We start from the raw sequence: 22,127 nt of genomic DNA, 5'->3' as shown, positions 1-22,127 counted from the left end.
GACAACTGGAATATATGTGAATATGTGGAACAGCATTATTGTTGCTTCTACAAATGGAAAAATAAAATGTGTGAAACAGAAGTAGTGGAATGCTCCCCTGCCCTGTCTCTCCTTTAATTTGCCAGGCAAAAGAGCAGCAGGCAAGTATGGAGGAGAGATTCCACAACGAGCTGAATGCCCACATGAAATTATCCAACTTGTATAAGGTGAGTTTATTGATTCTAAGTGTATATCTGGGGCTGAATATCAGTGTTAAGTGTAATCAGGCCAGTGTGGGGTTTCTTCCCCACAAAGGGTGGATGTGGGAAGGACTGACTTCCATTGCAGAACACTGCAAAGCATCCAAAATGTTGTTTTCTTTGCTGCTGTCTTAGCATTTGAAATCTCACATTGTTTGGATTATCTTGTAGATTAAGCAAAACTGGGAGTGAAATATTAATTTTATGTTCACTGTTTTGAGGCTTCCTGTAAGAATGTGGTTATGTCTTGGGATAAATTAGGGTATAAAAGTTTGTGTGTGAAGTGTGACTGTGCAAGTGATGTTTGGTTAGTAGAAGCTGATTTCAAATAACACAGTGACCTGATTAAGACACAGCTGAATGTCCTGGATTCTGCCAAATAATGACACACTATCTAAACAAATAACTTATATTTGTTTTGTTGGCTCAAAGAGTGAAAAACACCCTGTAGTGTATTGACTAGGACAAAGTCAGCTAAAGCAGACACCTGCTTGCTCTTTGCTTTACACAAACTATGTTCACAGCTTGCTGAGCTCTGTTGCTTGAGTTTTCTTGCTTAAATACCCACATAAACATTGTGGTTTGTGCTTGCACTTGTGAGATCTCTAACTGGAAGCAAAGAAACATAAATTATTTATATAAAATTGCCTCAAAATACCGAATTTTTCAGACTGATCAAAATTGAGTTCTCAAAACTTCTCCCACGTTTCTTTGGTGAAGAGAAGGAACAGAGCCAGAAGCTAAAGGCCAGACATTGTATTGGGAATTGTCATTTCAAATCCATATTTGACACTTCTTACTCTCAGATGTGCAGTTTGCATCAAAGTGAGACTTAATCCAAGTGGAAAGGATTATCCAGTTTAGTTGACTCTGTTAGCATTTTACTCCTAGTTTTTGGTCAGTTTAAGCTTCCTTATAAAGATCCAGTTGCTATTTCTGTGTACTAAAGGTGGGCTAAAATGCTTTTTTTTAGAGTGCTGCTGACGACTCTGAGGCCAAGAGCAATGAGCTGACAGGAGCAGTGGAAGAGTTGCACAAGCTCCTGAAGGAAGCAGGGGAAGGTAAGCTGGGAACGAGATGGCAAAGGGAGGAGAGCAGTTGTGCTCCTTTTTGGTACCTTGATGCATTGAAAAATGGGGTTTGTGTGTTCAGGGAAGGGACTGCACTGGGCTTCTGGGATGATGAGAACAGCAGTCACTTTGTAGTAAATATTTTAGCTGACGAGTTGAATTTACTCGTGTTTGGGGAACTACTTTCAAATAAACCTGGAATTTTACTTTGCATTTTGATGAGAGGATCTAGTTTTGCAAGATATGTCTTCGCTTTAGTTTCTTATTTTAGATTCCCTTTCTCTAATAAAAGGACAGTTCAAACTTTTTACCCTTTTCTAAGCAAAGGTGACAGGCAGTGATTCATGCTTCTCTCATGCTACTGTTTTTTTAATCACATGAGCTTCTGCAGATCATATACAGTTAAAGTAAAATTTAAGGTACATGGGTGAATTTTGGTATTTTTAAAAATAAATAAATGAAACCAACCACAACACACAACCTGCCTGTCTGATTTAATTGTAGCTAATAAAGCAGCCCAGGAGCATTTGGCTGAGGTGGAAGAGTCCAAAGCTGTGATGGAAAAGGAACTGAGAGAGAAGATCAGTAAGCTGGAGAAGGAGCTGGAGAATGCCAACGATTTACTGTCTGCTACGAAACGCAAAGGTGGGATCCTGCTGGGACTGAAATACAGAAAATCTCAGCCTTCCTGTTCTCTTGCATGAGAATACTGTGCTGAAGGATGGAAGTGGAAATGATAAACTATTCATATTTTCCTCTTTTTAAAAAAAACCCCAAATAATAGAAAACAAAGCTTTAACGTTAAATCTTACTCAGTGCTCGATGTTCTGGTTTTGTCTTTGTTGTTGTTTGCCTCTTATCAGTAATTTCTAAAGGAAAAAGAACAGAGCAGTAAGGAGCAGAAGAATGAAGTATATTTGCTGTATCCCTATGTTAATTTAATGAAAATAAACCAGTGTTCTGCTACTCTAAAGATCTGGCAGTGTGATAAGAAACCTGAGGTTAAACTTCACTCCAGCTATTTCAATTACTGATGTTCTGAAATGATCTCAATTTGAAGAGTCCCAATAGTAAAAGCTTTTCAGCATTTCCAGTTAAACTAGACAGAGACACTGATAATGTATGCCTTGGAATATTGTAGGTAATACCAGTCACTCGCACATGAATGTGTATAATAAAAATTACAGAAAGCTCTTAAACTAGAAACTTTAAGGGCTTAAAATAGTAATTTAGAATACAGGAGTTAGAAAGGTGTATGAGACATGGTTTAGATTAATAAAGAATACTGATGGAGGGAATTATTGCAGCTTTTTAATGGGGTTGTGTCTCCAGGAGCCATCCTGTCCGAGGAGGAGCTGGCAGCCATGTCTCCCACTGCTGCAGCTGTAGCCAAAGTGGTCAAGCCTGGAATGAAGTTAACTGAGGTGAGTGAGGAGAAATTCTTCATTAGCAAGGGCCTTGAAATGCCATCAGAGAGACACTAATAAAGTAAAGGTGCAGCCTTGGTTCGCTGGTTTGGATTTGGTGTAATCCCTGAAGTGAGTGAAATCTTATTTGAGGCAGACTTTGCTTGCTAAGTTACTGGGAGTTTTTTCAATATACCTTACAGTTTTTGTTTAGTAGATCAAATTCAGAAATAAGTAGATTTTGCTAAAATAAACTTATTTTATATATGCAGACTTTTTTTACTTATTTCCATAATTGTATAATCTGTACTGCTGTGCTTTTGGCTTATACTTGCAAAAAAAATTAATATAGCCATAGCTCATGTGAATTCTAGGGGTTTTTATGTTTCTATTTATGTAATTTGTGTTTTCATTATTTGCTACTGATGTTCTGTCCAACTATTAAATTACTTTCTTTTGTGTTACTAGTTTTGATATTTCTGTTGTCTTAAATTTGTTTAAGATTTGTGCCTTTTACGTCGAATTCTTTTATTGCAGACAGTTGCACTATAAAGCTTGCTATTTTTAAATTAATAACTGTACCTGTTTTGCCGTGGTATGAGCCCTAAAAACATATTGTTTTGAAAGTCCAACTTGTTTCTCTGAATTAACTGGTGTAGAATTATATAAAATTATACTGCCTTAAGGTATAAATTGTATAATGACCAGTGGTTCTTTTTAAGAGAACATCTATCGAAAACAAACCAAGAAACCTTTTGTTGCAGCTCTACAATGCCTATGTAGAATCTCAGGATCAGTTGCATATGGAAAAGCTGGAGAACAAGAGAATCAATAAATATTTGGATGAAATAGTGCAGGAAGTGGAAGCCAAAGCCCCGATCCTGAAACGTCAGCGTGAGGAATTCGAGCGATCCCAAAAAGCTGTTGCAAGTCTGTCTGCAAAGCTTGAACAAGCTATGAAGGTCAGTGGAAAATAAAAGAGCATGTAAAATGATGGGAAAAAATAATTTTTAATTCTTTAAGCCTAATTGCTGTTGGAAATGTATAAAATGGGTCTCTCAGTCAACTTCTGTTGTGGGAAAAGACCTGTGGAACTTTGTGGCTTGTGGTTTATGGGACTGTACAAAGAATTTTACAAAAGCAACATAATTCGTAGTTTTTTATAGTGAAGATTTACAATCTCTTGTTTTCTGAGCGAGTAGTTTAGTATTTGTCTGTCCATTGACATAAAATTGGAGTTCAGTGCTCCCTTCCTGTTAATTTTCATCCATATAGCAGTACAGCATGAAAGAGTGTGGCTTTTGATTCCAAAACACCTGGAGTTTAACCTTGGGAGTGTAACTTTAAAGAGCAGTTTGGTTCACAAGGCATGTGTGCACATGATGTTATCTGTCTTTAGAGGAATGTGAGTTGAGTGGTGATGTGTTCCTTCCTGTCTGCTTGCAGGAGATCCATTGCTTGCAGGATAAGGCAGATCAAGCCAACAAACACGCCTCTTTCTTTGAGAGAGAAACCCAGAGACTGGAAGTTCGAGTAAAAGATCTTTCCCAGCAGGTGAGCCAATGTTGTTATGGTTAAATGTGCTATTTGTGATTGATTTATTAATATGGTGCTGTATTTTTGATGTTCGTTTGGAAGTTGTGTTCAGCCATGTGTAGACTCTGGTTGTCCTAAGTGCCTTGGTGATATTAAAAGCTTCTCCTTAGAACATCATGGTACTGCTATTTCTGCTTTCACAACTTCAGTAAGTTGAGCTGGGTAGAAGTGATGCTGCTGTAGGATAATAGTGTTAAATATCTGACGTGGGAAACTCACATATATGCCCTTTTGATTGAAATGTCCTGTTATCTGTTTGCAGAACTGAACACAGATTATCCACTTCTGATCTTGTTGCCTTTTGTCAGACTCATTTTTCTAGAATGTAACTGTCTTACAAGGATTTATTGACTGTAATTGTATATTGTAGAAAAAACCCCTGAATTTCCAAGTACTTTATTTTTCACATGTTGTTTTTCAGAGCAGACTTTTGAGTCTGTGTGCAAACTTCACTCTGGAACATTCTCTTTCAGATTTGTGTGCTGCTGATGGAACTGGAAGAAGCCAGAGGCAATCACGTGATCCGTGAGGAAGCAGTGAGCTCTGCTGACATCAGCAGCTCTTCTGAAGTGATCACTCAGCATCTGGTCTCCTACAGAAATATCCAAGAACTTCAGCAGCAGAATCAGCGTCTCTTGGTGGCTCTTAGGGAGCTGGGAGAGGCTAGAGAAAAAGAGGAGCAGGAAACAGCATCATCTAAGTAAGTCACCCCTTTCCTTCTAGTAAATTGTTTCTCTGCTCATGCTGCTGACTTCTGTGAAGTTATTCCCAGGAGTAGAATTGCCTGTATTCTGCTTTTCATGGAAGAGGGCTACTTTTGTTACCATCTACAAATAGCAACCCAAAGGCTGAAGTTTGCAGGACTGTGTCAGAGAATCACAGGATCTTTGGGGTTGGAAAAGACCTCATGGAATCCCCCCTGTGCCCGATGCCCACCTTGTCCCCCAGCCCAGAGCACTGAGTGCCACGGCCAGGCCTTCCTGGGACACCTCCAGGGCTGGGCACTCCAAACCTCCCTGGGCAGTGCCTGCTAAGGCCTGACCACCCTTTCCAGGAGGAAATTGCTCCTCCTGTCCAACCTGAGCCTCCCCTGGCACAGCTGGAGGCCGTTCCCTCTCCTCCTGTCCCTTGTTCCCTGGGAGCAGAGCCCGACCCCCCCCGGCTCCCCCCTCCTGTCAGGGGGTTGCAGAGCCAGAAGGTCCCCCCTGAGCCTCCTTTTCTCCAGGCTGAGCCCCCCCAGCTCCCTCAGCTGCTCCTGCTGCTCCAGCCCCTTCCCAGCTCCCTTCCCTTCCCTGCACACCCTCCAGCCCCTCAATGTCTCTCCTGAAAGGAAGAGCCCAGAACACCTTGATATCCGTGAAGACCTTACTGTGTGTGTTACTGAAAGCCGCTGTTGTTCCAGGATTTCTGAGCTCCAGAGCCAGCTGGACGAAGCCCTGGGTGAGCTCCACCAGCTGCGGGAGTCACGGCAGCACCAGCTGCAGCTCGTGGAGTCCATCATCCGGCAGCGGGACATGTTCCGCATCCTGCTCACCCAGACCACGGGAGCCATCATCCCTCTGCAAGGTAACCCCACTGCAGTGGGGCTGTGTGATCTGCTTCGGCAGGAATTGTGTCCTTTAAAACCCCCTTTGTGTTTCTTTAGCTTCAGGTATGTTACCAGAGGAGCTCTGTCTCACCTCCACTCCAAAGCGGCCCAGTTTACCTCCGACCATGTCAACTCCTGCCCCCGTGTCCATGAGTGAGTCCGTGGAGACTGTGGAGGCTAAGGCTGCACTGAAGCAGGTACATTTTTCAGCAGGCACTAGAAAAAACTGTCACTGTTTCTTTTTACTCATGGTAACACTTTTATATCTGTTCTTTGTCGTAGTTGCAGGAAGTTTTTGAGAACTATAAAAAAGAAAAGGCAGAGAACGACAAGCTGCTGAATGAACAAAACGAAAAGCTTCAGGAGCAGGTCACAGACCTGAGGTCCCAAAATGCCAAGATATCCACACAGCTGGAGTTTGCCTCCAAACGGTAAGTCAGCTGTTTTAACCCAGCCTTAGGTGTGGGTTCTCTGGCACAGAATCATGTTGGCTACTTGATATTGTTTGCTAAGGAAGAATTGCCAGTTAAACATCAATATTGTCTATTCTGTGTAAGAACACGAAGTTAATAGTGGAGGTGGGAGCAAGAGTATAACCTCCAGCAGAGTGAGGCACGTGTGAAAACTGCTGCATAAAACCATGAAACAGCTGTGTGCATGCTCCTCCTGCAGTTAAACTGTTGGATGTGGCAAACACGTGCTGTGCTTTGTTGTTCCCTGTGAAGGTATGAAATGCTGCAGGACAACGTGGAAGGATATCGCCGGGAAATCACCTCTCTGCACGAGAGAACCCAGAAACTCACAGCCACCACTCAGAAGCAAGAGCAGATAATTAACACCATGACTCAAGACCTGAGGGGAGCTAATGAAAAACTGGCAGTGGCAGAGGTTAGTAATTGTTTGTGGCACTGCTGGATATTTCAAGCGAGTACTAGAGTTTTTCTTATGATTGTCTTGAAATTACTAAGTGAAGACATAAGAATAAGGTGTTTCAGTTCACAGAGAAAACAGGATATCCAGCAGCTGCATTCTTACTCTTCTTAGTTAAATTCACATGGATTTTAATATGCCATCTATGATATGAAAACCTTTTATTAACATAATATTAACTGATCATAAAAATAAATTAATGGGTAGATTTGGGATTGATAACAAAGTTCTTATTACTTGTTGTCCTTAAAGGTACGAGCAGAAAACTTGAAAAAGGAGAAAGATATCTTGAAGATGTCAGATGTGCGTTTGACTCAGCAACGGGATTCTCTGTTGGTGGAACAGAGAGGACAGAACTTGCTGCTCACTAATTTGAGAACAATTCAGGTATGTGGTGTTGAGTCTGTCCAAATTGAGTCTGTCTGTCAGAGTTTTCAGTGAATACCCATCAAAATCAAATAAAACAGTCATGGGATTGGGTCTCAAACTGGATTTTTATATGGTTACAAATCGACACTGAACATAAAATGCTTGAGCAACTTGTTTCAACAAGGTTGTGATTCCCATCCTACTCTTTTATTTACCTGGGCAAAGTCCTGAGAATTTTGGGTTGATGAGAAGGGTTGTCTTAATAAAACAGAAACAGGAACAAAGTGAAAGGAAAAAAATCGGTTAATTATTAGCAAAATTTATCAGTGCCTGCCTTGGTAGTTTATTTTCCTATTACATTATATTTACTTTTTTACTTTTATATAATTTATTATAAGGTATGTTGACACTTATTGTGTATTTAGGGTTGCACATATTATCATGTGACTGAATCCTATTTCTGTAGTGGATCTTTTGGGGGAGTTTTAGATTTCCTTACAATCATATTTATTATATCAGTATTATTAAAAAATTTTTCAAAACTAAGTCAGACATTGTAAGTGCTACTTTTCATAATATTCTGTATCTGCCTATTATTTATTTTGGGGATAGGAGAAGTGTTGTGACAACTTTGTATGAAGTGCTGCAGTAATTCAGAAGAAAATCATTAAAGTGATTTTAAGCATAGTGCATCATGCTCTTTTATCAGGGAATACTGGAGAGGTCTGAGACAGAAACAAAGCAAAGACTCAATAATCAGATAGAAAAGCTGGAGCGTGAGATATCTCAGCTGAAGAAGAAACTGGAGAGTGAGGTGGAACAAAGACATTCCCTCACCAAAAATCAAGAGGTGAGTGGAAATGTGCTACACTTGTTTTGGGGAAGATAAAGTTCATGGCTTCTGCCAGCTCACAGCGTGTTCCTTTGTAAACACATTTGGTCTTTGTGTCATTTGGGAATAATTACAAGTTGAGGAACCTTGTGTCTGCAGGTTCAGATCCTGGATCTTAAGAGGCAGCTGGAGACTGAGACAAACCGTCACGTTAACACAAAGGAGCTCCTGAAGAATGCCCAGAAAGAAGCTGCCATGTTGAAGCAGCAACTTAACAACACCGAGGCTCAGCTGACATCTCAGTCATCACAGAGGCCTCCAGGGAAAGGTAAGGTGTTCTTCTGTATTTAATTTCTCTTTATGGGAAATACTGCTGCCTGCAGAATGGTAAAATTAATAATCCATAGTAATTTGGAATTAGGAGGGCGGTACACTAAATAATAAACCTCTTGGCTCATCACATATTCAGACAGATTTGTTAATGTGAAACTCCTGTCCAAGCAGTCTTTGACAAAGGGGAAGAATAAAGCAAAACTTATTAAAGGATGCCTTTTATTTTTATTTGAAGGAACTTAAGTCTGTTAGGTTAGGTATTTTTAAATAGTCAACAATGCTTATTGTAAGCTCTTACTTTGGTTAGGGGTGACAGTTGTATTTAGGGGAGCTTTGTGAAGGTGATTGTTTTTTCCATATTATTATTCTAAAAAGAGTTCAGTTTTTGACAGAACAGTGGTTAAAAAAAACTGAATTAAACTTCCATTAATGAATGTGTTCTAATGTTGCAGGTCAGCAGAGTCCAAATGAAGATGTGGATGATCTTGTAAGTCGACTGAGACAAGCTGAGGAACAAGTCAATGACCTGAAAGAGAGACTCAAGACTAGTTCTAGTAATGTGGAGCAGTACAGGGCCATGGTTCTTAGTCTAGAGGAATCCCTTAATAAGGAAAAACAAGTAAGTAGTTACCATTGTTTATTAGTGCCATTATTCATTGCTCTTTGTGATTCTCCATATTTTCAGTGTTGTTAGTCTAAATGAGATGCTCAGAATACCTATTCTGGCTTTCAAGTTGTTAATAAAATACTGGTTTTATATCAGAATAATGTATTCAATGGGGGGAAAATTGATCTCCTGATGGATTTTAATGCAGGTGACAGAGGAAGTTCGTACAACAGTTGAAGCTCGTCTGAAGGAGTCCTCAGAGTATCAGGCACAGCTGGAGAAGAAGTTGATGGAGTCAGAAAAGGAAAAACAAGAAGTGCAAGAGGAGAAACGTAAAGCTGTGGAGAATATGGAACAACAGGTATGCACTGAGCACCCTCTTCCCTAAATCCCCTTGCAGAGTCCACAGCAATGTGCTTTTACAAGACTCCCTGGTTTTCACAGTATAGTAGTGCCCAGAACTAAATGTTTCTTAGTGCACATGGGGCTGACTGAATTTGGGAGAGGGTTCCAAACAGGAGTAGTACCTTAACCCTGTCACTTTGTTGGGGTGATTGTGTGTTCAAAGCTGTCTTCCTGAACTTTGAGCACAGTTTGCAGAAAAACATGAGTAAAAGCCTTTGAGAGAGGTTTCAGAAACAAACAAGATGACTGTAAGTAGAATACCTACAGGCCCAGCTCTGAAAACACACGAATATATTTTTACCCGGAAAGAGCTCTTTATATTAATAAAGTCCAAATATTGAAAATATTTCTCCTTTTTTAATACTAACTTTAATTTATAAGTAACTAATTACCCTTCAGTTCTACATTATTAATGACTGTGTTCAGTACTCTGTAAAATACTTTGTCACTTAGTGTTGGCTTTGTTCTCACTTTGTTTTTGTCGTTCCCCTGTCCCTGCAGCTGTCAGAGCTGAAGAAGAGTCTGTCAGCTGTGCAGTCAGAGGTTCAGGAAGCTCTTCAGAGAGCCAGCACAGCTCTGAATAATGAACAGCAGGCCCGTCGTGACTGCCAGGAACAAGTATGTTGGTAGTATTTGCCTAATTTGAGCCAGGGACAGTAAACCTCTTGTTAGTCTTTTAGCTGAACTCAAAACTGAATTGCTGCTCAGAGGCTGGTGGAAGCAGGAAAAGTTCTGCAAGAGCACATTCTCTGTTAAATAAGCAACTGCTTATTTAATGCTTCGTTCTTCTACTTGATCAATATTGTAATATCAACTGAACTGACTCTGTGTTGCAAGCACAGTTTGTGTCATTTAAGATAGCAACAGATGGTGCAATAGATTTCTGTTTCTAAAGCCTGTTTCATTATGTAAAGAAATCAGTTGGGGAACGTAATTAATTGGTTTTAATTAATTACTACCTCAGTCTCCTGAGGGGGAAGCAAAAAAGAACCCTGAATTCTCACAACAGGACAATGGGGAAAACACCTAACCCAAAATGTGATTGTCATCTTTTAAAACTGTGGGGCAATGTGATATTTAGCAGCAGCTGATAGGATTGTCTTGTTACCAGCTACTTTTCTGGAGGTGAAAATTCTGGCAACACTGATCAATGTCAAGGATGTAGAAAAATTTGGACTGTTTAATCCAACCCAAAACGTAGTAAATGGGCGTGGCCATGATTTCTGTGTTTGAGAATAGCAGAGGTTTTGGCCAGTGGTTTTCTTTCTCATTAGTGGCCTCTGATTTTGTCTCTCTGTACGTATCTAACACACAACACTAAAGATAGCAGAGTTTATTTGTGGTGGTTTTCTGCAGGCAATGATGGCTTCTGAAGCTCAGAATAAATACGAACGGGAGTTGATGCTCCACGCTGCCGATGTCGAAGCTTTACAGGCCATTAAAGACCAGGTTGCAAAGAACACAGCAGTGAGGCAGCAGCTGGAGGAGGCTGCTCGGAAAGCTGAGTCTGAGCTGTTGGAATCCAAAGCCTCCTGGGAAGAGAGAGAGAGAATGATCAAGGTACGATGGTTTCAGTGGCTTTTGTTCGGCGAACAGAGATTCAGCTGCAGAAATCAGTCACTGAACGATTTTGTTGTAGGATGAAGCCTCCAAACTCGCATCCCGCTGTGAGGATTTGGAGAAACAGAACCGGTTGTTGCATGAACAGCTGGAGAGTATGAGCAACAAGATGGTGACCTCCATGAAAGAAGCCATCCCGACTGCAGCCAATGTTTCTCTCAATGAGGAAGGCAAATCCCAGGAACAAATCTTGGAAATTCTTAGGTAACTTCAGCTCTGGGTTCCTTCTCTCAAGGGTTATAAATCAGTTGTGAAATTAAATAGTTCTGCGTTGCTTTATATTTGAAGGGCAGTGTCTAAAATTAAAGCACTTTTTTACTAGGTGGGAGGTGTTTTGCTACATGAGTAACTAGCACAGGAGATTTCTTTCTGCTCCTAGGAAAAATGAGTCAGTTATGACAGGAACCTGCAGATGTGATTGGCAGACAAGTTAGATAAAGGGGATCTTTTTTCTCATTGCAGTTTTTATGGAGTTTATGTAGATGTTGAAGAATTTTTGATCTTCCTGACCCAATTTCTGTACTAAACAGGCATAAGATTCCTTGTCCTGCCTTTCCCCTGACCTGACATGGTGTTCATTTCCTCCCTGCAGGTTCATCCGGCGGGAGAAGGAGATTGCAGAGACGAGGTTTGAGGTGGCCCAGGTGGAGAGTTTGCGTTACCGGCAGAGAGTGGAGCACCTGGAGAGGGAGCTGCAGGAACTGCAGGACAGTCTCAATGCTGAGAGAGAGAAAGTGCAGGTATGGTTGGATGTTACGATTGCAGTGAGTGCAGAGGGCTGTGCTCTGTGTTCTACTCTTTGTCTTTGCTGCCTATGCCCAAAAATGAGTTTTTGAAAGAATTCGAGCGTTTTTTAAGCTGGGGTTGCTTATAGCCAACTGGAGCAACTCACGCTTATAACAATAAAGAAAATAAAAAGAATTTATCTCCCATTTCTTAAGCTGTATTTGCTTGTTTTGAATGCCCATGTGGAGAGTTACGTGCATGTGCAAGCAAAACAAATGACTGAGTTCAATCTTTCCAAAGGTAACAGCAAAAACCATTGCACAGCATGAGGAATTAATGAAGAAAACTGAGACCATGAACATACTGATAGAAACCAACAAGATGCTGAGAGAAGAGAAGGAGAGGCTGGAACAAGAGCTACAACAAATTCAAGCAAAGGTTAGTACTGAGCTTCAGGTGAACTTCTCAGTGGACGAGTTAGTGTCTGGATATACCACTGCTAATTACATTAAATACATTATTTAGCTTATGATCATTCCTTTCAGTCATACACTAATGAGTGAACTTCCCATTTAGAATTTTAAAAGACATTGGTCCACCTAGAACATTGAAAAGAAGTTCAGTTCCACTTCCATGAAACAGAATCAGCATTTACCTTTGGCTAGAGGTATCCAGGAACAAGGATATTATCAGCAGTTAAATGAAAATTGGTATAAGAATACATAAAAAGCAAATCCCAGCTTTATTAAGAGTTTAAAAGGGAGGTGCTGCTTATTTTAATGAAATCCTGTGCAGTGTTGCTTGGCTTCTAACATGAGATTAATAATCTGTTTCCTGTACCAAAGTACAAGGAGTGAGAATCCACGATTGTGAAGTCGCACCAGTATTTTTTTGCTCCGTAGGATCATCCCCTGCTCTTGTCCTCACCCCACTGGAAGGCAGAAAGTTAGGAAGGAAGCTATGTCATGACTTCTGCTTGAGGGATTCCTTCAGTCTCACATGATCCAGAGTTTAATCCCCTGTTGTGCTTTTCCAGGTCCGCAAGCTTGAGGCAGACATCCTACCTCTGCAAGAGTCCAATGCTGAGCTGAGTGAGAAGAGTGGAATGCTGCAGGCAGAGAAAAAGCTGCTGGAAGAGGATGTTAAACGCTGGAAAGCCCGGACTCAGGTGGGGGATTGCATTTTTTCAACAATGTTGTGGGGAAAAAAAAACCCAACAATCAACCAACTGAAAAAAAAAGTTCTAAACAACAAACTAAGAAACGCATTTGAATTATAAAGCATTGTTTCTGTAGATTCAAAATTGGCTGTTCCATAGCAAAATGCAAAAGCAGCAGCTTAATTCAAGGAGATATTCTGGCTATAACTGTATAATCATCTTGTGAAAAAGGAGACTGTTTTCTCACCCTTCCAGCATTTGTTGAGTCAGCAGAAGGACACGGATCTCGAAGAGTATCGAAAGCTGCTCTCGGAGAAGGAGGCAAATGCCAAGCGTGTCCAGCAAATGAGTGAAGAAACAGGCAGGCTTAAAGCAGAAGTAGCCAGGTGTGGTATTAATCAATTAATAAAAGATTTTGTGCAAAGCAAAGTATTTTAATTAGAGCTGTATCTGGAAGCGTGATTTCTTAACTGTCTCCATGTAAGTATGAATCCCTTTGTGTTCCTACCATAGCTTGATAATAAGCAGGTAAAACAAAATGAGAGTTGTTTTGGAAGCTGTCATTTAGCTGAATTTATTCTAAACTAATGTATTGTAGAATTATTTCTATTCTGTACTGCAGAATCCTAGAAATCAGAAGTCACTACAGATAATGCCTGTGATATTGCATAGATCAGCAATATTGAAATGTGTATATGATTTCAAGCATCTCATTCACATCTTCCTCTGGCTTCGTGTTATTTAGAACTAATGCATCCTTGACTACAAGCCAGAATCTCGTTCAGAGCCTGAAGGAGGAAGTAACTAAAATAAGAACAGAAAAGGATACTTTGCAGAAAGAACTAGATGCTAAAGTGGCTGACATACAAGAAAAAGTGAAAACTATAACACAGGTGAAGAAAATTGGTCGCAGGTACAAGACTCAGTACGAGGAGCTGAAGGCACAGCACGATAAGGTAGGGAGAACTGAACTTTAGCCTTCCTTGGAGTTCCTGGTGTTTGCCCAGGGCGTTTAAACTGATCCCTTAGTACACAAAAGCATCTTGTGAGAGCAGTATCATTCTGATCAGATGGTCTCTTTAGCCTGGTACCTTGATACCTTTCAGATGGTCGCCGAAGCGTCAACTCAGTCTTTGGTGGAACAACAAGAAGACCAGGTTTCTGCCCAGGAGGTACAAGAGCTGAAAGACACTCTCAGTCAAGCTGAAGTGAAGACAAAGAATTTGGAGACTCAGGTTGAAAGCTTACAAAAGGTAGGAACAGAGTGGGCAAGGTAAGAACAGTGAGTGATTTCAGAGTGCTGTACTCCAATCAGTCGAAAATGTGTAACAGCGAAGAAGGTGAGGGTGTTTTTCTGTGTGTGCACAGAAATATGTGAAGTGGCCTGTTGTGCCTCTACCTTGTTGGGAAAGACAGACCTTAAACCCGATTTAAATCCTATGTCTAGTGTGTCTCGCATTATTTCTTGGAATAATAAGCTGTTACATTCAGAGGACTGGACACCCGATTATTCGTTAGAAGTCTTTTAACCTTAATCCAGTGGCCAGCTAATACTGGATCCTTGGAGCTTATTGGGTTTTGTATTTGCTGAAAAGCTGATTGTGGCCAACAACTGCAATCTCTCTCTCTCTCTAGACTATAGCAGAAAAGGAGACTGAAGTTAGAAATCTTCAGGAGCAGATAATGCAGCTACAATCAGAACTGACCCGTTTTCATCAAGATCTGCAAGAGAAGACTACACAGGAAGAACAGCTCAGGCAACAAATCACTGAGAAGGAAGAGAAAACTAGGAAGACCTTGCTTGCAGCCAAGCAGAAAATTGCACAGTTAGCTGGTATTGTAATTTTTTTTTTCTGTCTCTAGGGATTTTTGATTATTCCTGTGGAAAAACCTTTAGACAGGATGTTTGGGAAAATATGGCCTACTTCATATTTTACTGAAAGATGTTTTCTAGATTAGATGTTACAGGAATTGTTCTAAAACTGAAGTGTTTTCAGGGGATGATAAAAGTATATAACTAACTGTACACTGGAGGTAAAAAAAGTTTTGCTTACTTTTGGTCAACCAACATGATAACCCCCATTTTTCAACCCTCTGTTGATTAGAGCAGATTGACCCTACTAACAACTCAGATAATTCCCCCCTTCCCTAAATGTTCAGGTCCAAACCACATTGCCTCCTCTGTTTTTAGTTGTCATTGAGAGGAATGATGGTGTAACAGCTTGCTGAAAACACCTTGTTCTTTTGTGTACAACACAAAAGTACATCAACTTGTACTTCTTTATTATTAAATATATATTTATTACACGTTTTTATATCTTGTCATTAAATAGAAAAATGGCACGTGGAAGCTATAACTGCCTCTGAGAGTTCCTTTGATAGCTTAACATTAAGGTTTCAAAATCCTTCGGTGACGTAGTAAAACACCAGGTATTCCACAGGCAGACTTGGGTTACAGTGACAACACCGAGTCCTTTCCTGCTCACCCAGGTACAAAAGAACAGCTGACAAAGGAAAATGAGGAGTGGAAGCAGAAGAGCAGCTCGTTGGAGGAGCAGAAGACGGAGCTGGAGGTGCGGATGAGTGCCCTGAAGTCCCAGTACGAGGGGCGGATCTGCCGCCTGGAGAGGGAGCTGCGGGAGCAGCAGGAGCGGCACCACGAGCAGCGCGATGAGCCCCCGGAGTCCACAAACAAGGTACCAAATCCTGAGGGCACCACTGTCCAGCTAGGCTTGGTCAGCAAACTGGGCCCTGTTCATGTTCCACTGTTCCATGGTTTTGGAAATACACAGGTTGGTTTTAGCGAGGGTTCAGAACTTAATTTAAAACTTATTTCTTGCCATAATCACAGTTCCCAGTGCTAACAAGCAGATGGTTCTGTTATTAACTGAATTGGCCAAGGAGCTATTTGCACTCTGCTCTCTATTTTTGCATTTTACTCATACATTGAATATAGTGGGTTCTGGCTGCCATTATCTCAAAGCCTCAGAAAATAACTGAGAAGTTACTGAGTCAGTTTAAAGACTCTGTGTGGCTGGTGTAGTTTGGTTTGGAGAACTTGGTTTTGTAGAATGGTTTGCAATAGTCGTGGGGTCTGACCAGGTAAAGGGCTAGCAGGCATTTCTCTAACAGACTTGTTTACAAAGAGATCTGCTGCTCAGGTGTTTTCCAGCTTGCTCACTCTGGTTCATGTGTATTGACAGGACACTTGTGTTTCTTACCTGACAGGTCCCAGAACAGCAGAGGCAAATCTCACTCAAGTCCACTCCGGCTTCAGGTGAAAGAGGAATGTGAGTTCAAGGGTTTGGGGGTTTTGCAGAGTTTCCATTGTTGATATTTCTTAGTTCTGTCTTTATGTAGTTGCTCTTTTTAGTAAACCATAATTTTCATAAATTTCATGGCTTCTCATAATTTTTCTTAAGCAGCTGAAGATGCTGATTGACATATGTTCTTCCTGTTTCTCAGCTACATCTAATCAGTAAAGCTTTTAAATGTTAAACTGTCATATAAACCACCAGGAACATGGTTTCTGGGAAGCATAAAAGATTTTTTTAAATGTTTTCAGACATTCCTGAAGTTATATAACTTTGATTGTTACCTTTAACCTTTTTGGGTTTAGGGAGGATTTTCCTTGTGCAAGAATGTCAAACCTGAGAAACAGACTGAACAGATAGCAACTCTTAAAAACAGATAAAGTGGTCAAATACCTAAGCTTTGAAATGGGAAATATTGCTGTCATTATATAAGTTTGGATAACAAAGTCCCTCTCCGTTTTTATGACAGCATCCTTTAGGTAGCAAGGCTTTCAAAAATGCCTCCTAAAGTTTGGCTGATCCTTGTCTCAACCAAAAGGTGATAGATATATCTAGATATATCTATCTATCTATCACTATACTGAGTGAATCACTTTTGATGTAAGATGTATTACTCACTGTAATAAAGTCCCAGCACAACTAATAGTATGACCTACACCTTCCTTTTGATCTGCTTTCAGATTTCTAGTTGGTTACCTTTGAAAAAACCTGTCAGTCCTCTAAGCTGCACAAAATGCTACTGATGGCATAGTGTGTCTGTCTTTTTTCAGCTATAAAAAAGTTTGGAAGACAATTCCTTTGGCTGTTATCAGGCTTTCAAATTTTAAGCCTTTAAAAGTTAGTGTCTCTGGCTATGAGAATATATTTACACTCGGTGTATTTAAAATCTGCTTTCTGCAGCACCATGGTGAAAGCAATCTCCTGTTTTTCAGTGCCAGCACTTCAGATCCCCCAACAGCAAACATTAAGCCAACTCCTGTCGTGTCAACTCCCAGCAAAGTGACTGCTGCTGCAATAGCTGGGAATAAGTCTACTCCAAGAGCCAGTATCCGTCCAATGGTCACTCCTGCTACAGTCACCAACCCCACCACTACCCCTACAGCCACAGTTATGCCCACAACACAGGTGGAGACTCAGGAAGGTGAGCTTTTTGATGTAGTGTAAGGATCTGCAGTGCTCATAAATGCTGCCTTTGCCTTGAAATCTGGTGGTTCTTAGTTTGGAAGCACCTCACGTAATGTCGTTGTCCCGCAGCAATTTCAGTGTTTCATGACCACTTCTGTTGCAACAGAGTTCGTGATTCCTCAGCTGAAGATGTGTATAAGCAGTGTTAATTCATCTACAGAACTTTGACTGTGCTAATCTAGAACATTCTGAGTGTGCTGCTCTTTGCCTTCCAGCCATGCAGTCGGAAGGGCCCGTGGAGCACGTTCCCGTCTTCGGCAGCACCAGCGGGTCCGTGCGCTCCACCAGCCCCAACGTGCAGACCTCCCTGTCCCAGCCCCTGCTGACTGTCCAGCAGCAGACACAGGCCACTGCCTTTGTGCAGCCCACTCAGCAGAGCCACCCCCAGATCGAGCCTGCTGCCCAGGAGCCCTCCCCTGCCATCGTGGAGGTCGTGCAGAGCTCCCAGATCGAGAGGCCCTCCACCTCCACGGCGGTGTTTGGCACAGGTTGGTGGGGTTTTGTGGGCCTGCCTTTTGGAATAGTTCCTTTAAAGTAGCTCCAGTCGAACTCTTGGCAAACCAGGCCTCACTTTGGTTTGGATTGTTTCTCCCCTCTCTTAGTTTAATGCCCATTTTAAGAACTTCTGAGTTGAGGCTCCTTTCTTGAACCATCAGAAACGGTGCCTCTGAAATGCTGTTGGCACTGCATTCCTCAGAGTAGAGAATAAACCTTATGTGTGTGTTTATTTATTCGAGGCAGCTTTGGGGTTTAATACATTAAACCTTGCCTCTGTTTCCATGGTGCTGTGGGAGCAAGGTTCATTTTAGGAGCCACGAGTAAGCTACTTAAGCTTGAATGTAAAATATAGAGAAGGACTAAAGCTACTCATTGTAATACATTGTTGCACATCTGTTTGTCCTATGTAATGTAAATAGAACATTTATTCCCCAAAAATATCCTTTTGCAGGCTCAGTTTTTTTGTTTTCCAGATTATCAGTTAAACTTTTAGGTCTGTTTGTCCAAAGCAAAGATGTAGGAAGAAATATTTGAGCTGTACCCTGAAGTTTACATTTGGGGTGAGTTAGGGCATGAATGTAGGCCCAAGAGTGTAAGACTTGTAATTAAAGGGGCTGATGTTTTCATGGCTAGGAAACAGCACAATGTGATTCTGATTCTGCTTGTTATCATTCAGTGCAGAAATAAAGGTGATATTCCAGAGGAAAATACGAAATTTAATCTTCTGGTTTGTACATTTGTTGTTCTGAAAATAACTGAGAGGCTCTTTAAAGTTTCAGCTACCCCAAGTTCTTCACTGTCCAAACGTTCCCGAGAGGAGGAGGAGGACAACACTGTGGAAAACTCAGACCAAATCTCTGAGGAAACAGTGGATGCACCTACTTCAAAGAAACTGAGAATCATGCAGAGAGTTGGACCTGAGGTTTGTAAGAAGATAAAATGCTACTGCTTAATCTGCTCCATTGGAGGATTTTAATGGGAAAAGCAAGTGTATTACTTAAGAGCAAGTCAGTTAATTCTTAATGTGACTTTCTAATCTACTGGGGAGAAAGCATTTTTGTCTGGTATCTTTAAAGGTAGAGGTTATACCAGTTGCAATGAATGATGCAAATCCTAAAAATTGTAGGAAGAGAGAGGGCCATATCCTAGTATTGAGGAGGAAGAAGATAAAACTTATTTCAGTGTGGTCTGGAAGGTCTTTATCTACAGTTATTCTGGTGTTAAGAAGAAAGGTATTAAATCAGATTGCTCAAACTACTGTGGTATTACTCTGTTCTCCATTGCTGGCAAAATCCTGGCAAGAATACTCTTGAACAGACTAATACCTACTATAGCAGAAGGAATCCTTCCTGAAAGTCAGTGTGGTTTCAGAGCCAACAGGAACCCCACAGACATGGTATTTGTTCTCAGACAACTGCAAGAGAAGTGTAGGGAACAGAACAAAGGTCTCTATGTAACCTTTGTCGACCTCACCAAGGCTTTCCATACTGTGAGCAGAAAAGGTCTGTGGCAGATTTTGGAACGTTTAGGTTGTCCCCCCAGGTTCCTTAAAATGATCATCTCACTCCATGAGGATCAGCACAACCAAGTCAGATATGGTGATGCACCTTCTGAGCCCTTTTTAATTAAGAATGGTGTGAAACAAGGCTGTGTTCTCGCTCCTACCCTATTCACAGTCTTCTTTAGCAGGATGCTCCAAAGGGCCACGGCAGGCCTCGATGATCAGGACGGTATCTACATTCGATACCGTACTGATGGAAGCCTTTTCAACCTAAGGCAGCTGAAGGCCCACACCAAGACCTTAAACCATCTTGTCCGGGAGCTGCTTTATGCTGATGACGCCGCCCTTGTTGCTCACACAGAAGCAGCTCTGCAGCGTTTAACATCCTGCTGTGCTGAGCTGCTGAGCTCTTTGGGCTGGAAGTCAGCTTAAAGAAGACAGAGGTTCTCCATCAACCTGCACCTCAGGAAATCCCCCATCATCCCCACATCACCATTGGCCAATCAGAACTCAAATCAGTCCAGCAGTTTAATTACCTAGGCAGCCTCATCTCCTCGGATGGTGAGATCGACAGAGAGATAGACAACAGGTTAGCAAAGGCATAGAGTGCTTTTGGAAAACTCCACAAAAGAGTGTGGCGTAATAAACACTTGAAGAAAAGCACCAAGATCAGTGTTTACAGAGCCATAGTGCTGTCTACTCTCTTATATGGATCTGAATCCTGGGTCATCTACAGCCACCACCTGCGACTCCTGGAACGCTTCCATCAACGCTGCCTCCGAACAATCCTAAACATCCACTGGTCAGATGATGTGACCAACACATCTGTTCTAGAACAAGCAGCAGTCACAAGTATTGAGGCCATGTTACTGAGAACACAGCTGTGCTGGGCAGGGCACGTCTCCAGGATGAAGGACCAACCACCGCCTCCCTAAGATCCTGCTTTATGGTGAACTTGCCACCGGCTGCCACATGAGAGGAGCCCCGAAGAGGAGATACAAGGACTGCCTGAAACAACATCTCAGCCTTGGCCATATTGATCTCCATAACTGGTCTACTCTGGCCTCCAATCAGGAGGTCTGGAGACACCCCATCTGTAACACAGCTGTCTCCTTTGAGAACGCAGCAGGATCACTCTCGAGGAGAAAAGGCAACGCAGAAAGAACCGTGTCTTGCAGAATACACCACCTAAGGAGTCCTTCTGCTGTGCCTTTTGCAATTGGATATGTCTGTCTCGTATTGGCCTCATAAACCACCAGCGTGCCTGTAACAAATGTGGATAGAGCCTTCCCAAATCTTCGTTCGTGAAGCCCAACCATGATGATTCTAGTGTGTACTTGAGGAGATGAAAGTAAAGATATGTTGCTGGAAAAGCTTACAGAAGATGCCTGTGAATATTGGTGTGAGGAATTGGGATGTCCTGTGCAAAAGGGATGAACTTGAGAGAGAACCTCACAGCAGGCAACTCATGAACAGTGTTAGAGAAGTCAAAGATGTTTTATTAACTCTGTGCGGAAGGGATGCTGCAAAGGAGGAAAAAAGAAAGATTGTGTCAGAACATTATCACTTACTTAGCTGAGAGACTGGAGGTGGAATGGGAAATCTTGAGGCTTCCTTTGTGGTCCTGAAAAGATTGAGAGTCCCTGAGGTCCAGTGGACTGGAATGGGGAAATTGTATTTTTCCAGGGCAGAGAAGTGGGATGTTAGATAGAGGCAGAGCTAAGGAAGGGCAAGAAAAGGTTACCCATGTTCTTTGTGAGAAAAGATAATTTATTTTAAAGAAGTAAAAAAAAAAATCCCAAACATGTTAAAGAACCTTTAAGGTTAATGATGTCTTTTAAACAAGAAAAATGTTTGTTCTTCCAGGAGGAAGTGACAGCAGAAGAGAGCACTGATGGAGAGGTGGAAGCACAAACATATAATCAAGACTCCCAGGACTCAATTGGAGAAGTAAGCATATTTGAAAAGAAAAGCTCTTCAGCAGAAATAGCCATCTTCCCCCCAGAACTCAGTATTTTTAGAAGTGAAATCTCAAATTGGATCCTTCAGGTTTCCTGTGGAAACCACTTACAACCTTTTGAAGTTTAGACTTGCACTGTTCAGTTGCTGACAGACACATTGTCTTTTGTCCTCAGCAGTAATTAGTGTTTCTCCTCTAAGCCTCAGAATCTGGTTCACTTTTTGTTGCATGTGTTGCTTTTGATTTTATTTGTTCTGGTAACTTCTTTGATCCTTGGCAGGGTGTTACCCAGGGAGAGTACCCTGCCATGGAGGACAGTGAGGAAACTTCCCAGTCCATCCCAATAGATCTTGGATCTCTTCAGTCAGATCAACAGAACACTTCTTCATCTCAGGATGGTCAGTCCAAGAGAGATGATGTCATTGTGATTGATAGTGATGATGAAGATGATGATGATGAAGAAAACGAAGGCGAGCAGGAAGTATGTACATCATGGAATTAGTTTATGAGCTACTTTATGATTTTTGTCTTTGATCAGATATAAAGCTCACCAGGCAGGCCTAATTGAATCAGAATAACTTTTTGACTGTATAAATAGTTTATATGCATGTGGAGTGAACTTGCAGTGTTTTTAAAACATCTGCTAATTCACCTTGGAGGGGTTTTTTTTGCCTGCCTTTATGTTGACCCTCAAGTTTTCCATCTGCTTTCCCACCCTTGTCCTTGTTGAAGAGGGAGTGAGGGAGTGGCTGGGTGGGTGTTGGTCTGTGCTCCACGTTCAACATATTC

General features: G+C 41.5%; 1 protein-coding gene across 3 annotated transcripts in view; it reads left to right on the top strand.

Annotated features, from left to right (window-relative positions):
- The window catches only part of TPR (translocated promoter region, nuclear basket protein), a 35,337-nt gene that overhangs the window by 5,262 nt on the left and 7,948 nt on the right, over positions 1-22,127 (top strand). For all 3 annotated transcript variants that reach the window (XM_051793480.1, XM_051793471.1, XM_051793461.1), the window contains exons 8-40: positions 126-206; positions 1,213-1,300; positions 1,814-1,954; positions 2,642-2,733; positions 3,480-3,677; positions 4,162-4,269; positions 4,785-5,011; positions 5,714-5,877; positions 5,957-6,096; positions 6,182-6,330; positions 6,625-6,787; positions 7,082-7,216; positions 7,908-8,048; positions 8,190-8,358; positions 8,816-8,982; positions 9,179-9,331; positions 9,877-9,993; positions 10,732-10,935; positions 11,015-11,199; positions 11,588-11,735; positions 12,022-12,159; positions 12,758-12,889; positions 13,136-13,266; positions 13,626-13,836; positions 13,987-14,133; positions 14,516-14,714; positions 15,371-15,576; positions 16,109-16,170; positions 17,127-17,335; positions 17,595-17,867; positions 18,651-18,799; positions 21,245-21,328; positions 21,619-21,819. In XM_051793480.1, the coding sequence (XP_051649440.1) occupies positions 126-206; positions 1,213-1,300; positions 1,814-1,954; positions 2,642-2,733; positions 3,480-3,677; positions 4,162-4,269; positions 4,785-5,011; positions 5,714-5,877; positions 5,957-6,096; positions 6,182-6,330; positions 6,625-6,787; positions 7,082-7,216; positions 7,908-8,048; positions 8,190-8,358; positions 8,816-8,982; positions 9,179-9,331; positions 9,877-9,993; positions 10,732-10,935; positions 11,015-11,199; positions 11,588-11,735; positions 12,022-12,159; positions 12,758-12,889; positions 13,136-13,266; positions 13,626-13,836; positions 13,987-14,133; positions 14,516-14,714; positions 15,371-15,576; positions 16,109-16,170; positions 17,127-17,335; positions 17,595-17,867; positions 18,651-18,799; positions 21,245-21,328; positions 21,619-21,819 (5,112 nt within the window). The remainder of the gene's footprint in view (positions 1-125; positions 207-1,212; positions 1,301-1,813; positions 1,955-2,641; positions 2,734-3,479; positions 3,678-4,161; positions 4,270-4,784; positions 5,012-5,713; positions 5,878-5,956; positions 6,097-6,181; positions 6,331-6,624; positions 6,788-7,081; positions 7,217-7,907; positions 8,049-8,189; positions 8,359-8,815; positions 8,983-9,178; positions 9,332-9,876; positions 9,994-10,731; positions 10,936-11,014; positions 11,200-11,587; positions 11,736-12,021; positions 12,160-12,757; positions 12,890-13,135; positions 13,267-13,625; positions 13,837-13,986; positions 14,134-14,515; positions 14,715-15,370; positions 15,577-16,108; positions 16,171-17,126; positions 17,336-17,594; positions 17,868-18,650; positions 18,800-21,244; positions 21,329-21,618; positions 21,820-22,127) is intronic.

Source organism: Manacus candei, unplaced genomic scaffold, assembly GCF_025592945.1.
Source record: "Manacus candei isolate 608988 ecotype Guabito, Panama unplaced genomic scaffold, ASM2559294v1 h1tg000005l, whole genome shotgun sequence".
NCBI lineage: Eukaryota > Metazoa > Chordata > Aves > Passeriformes > Pipridae > Manacus > Manacus candei.
The sequence above is the reverse complement of the archived record's forward strand: the minus strand, read 5'-3'. Positions and strand labels throughout refer to the sequence as shown.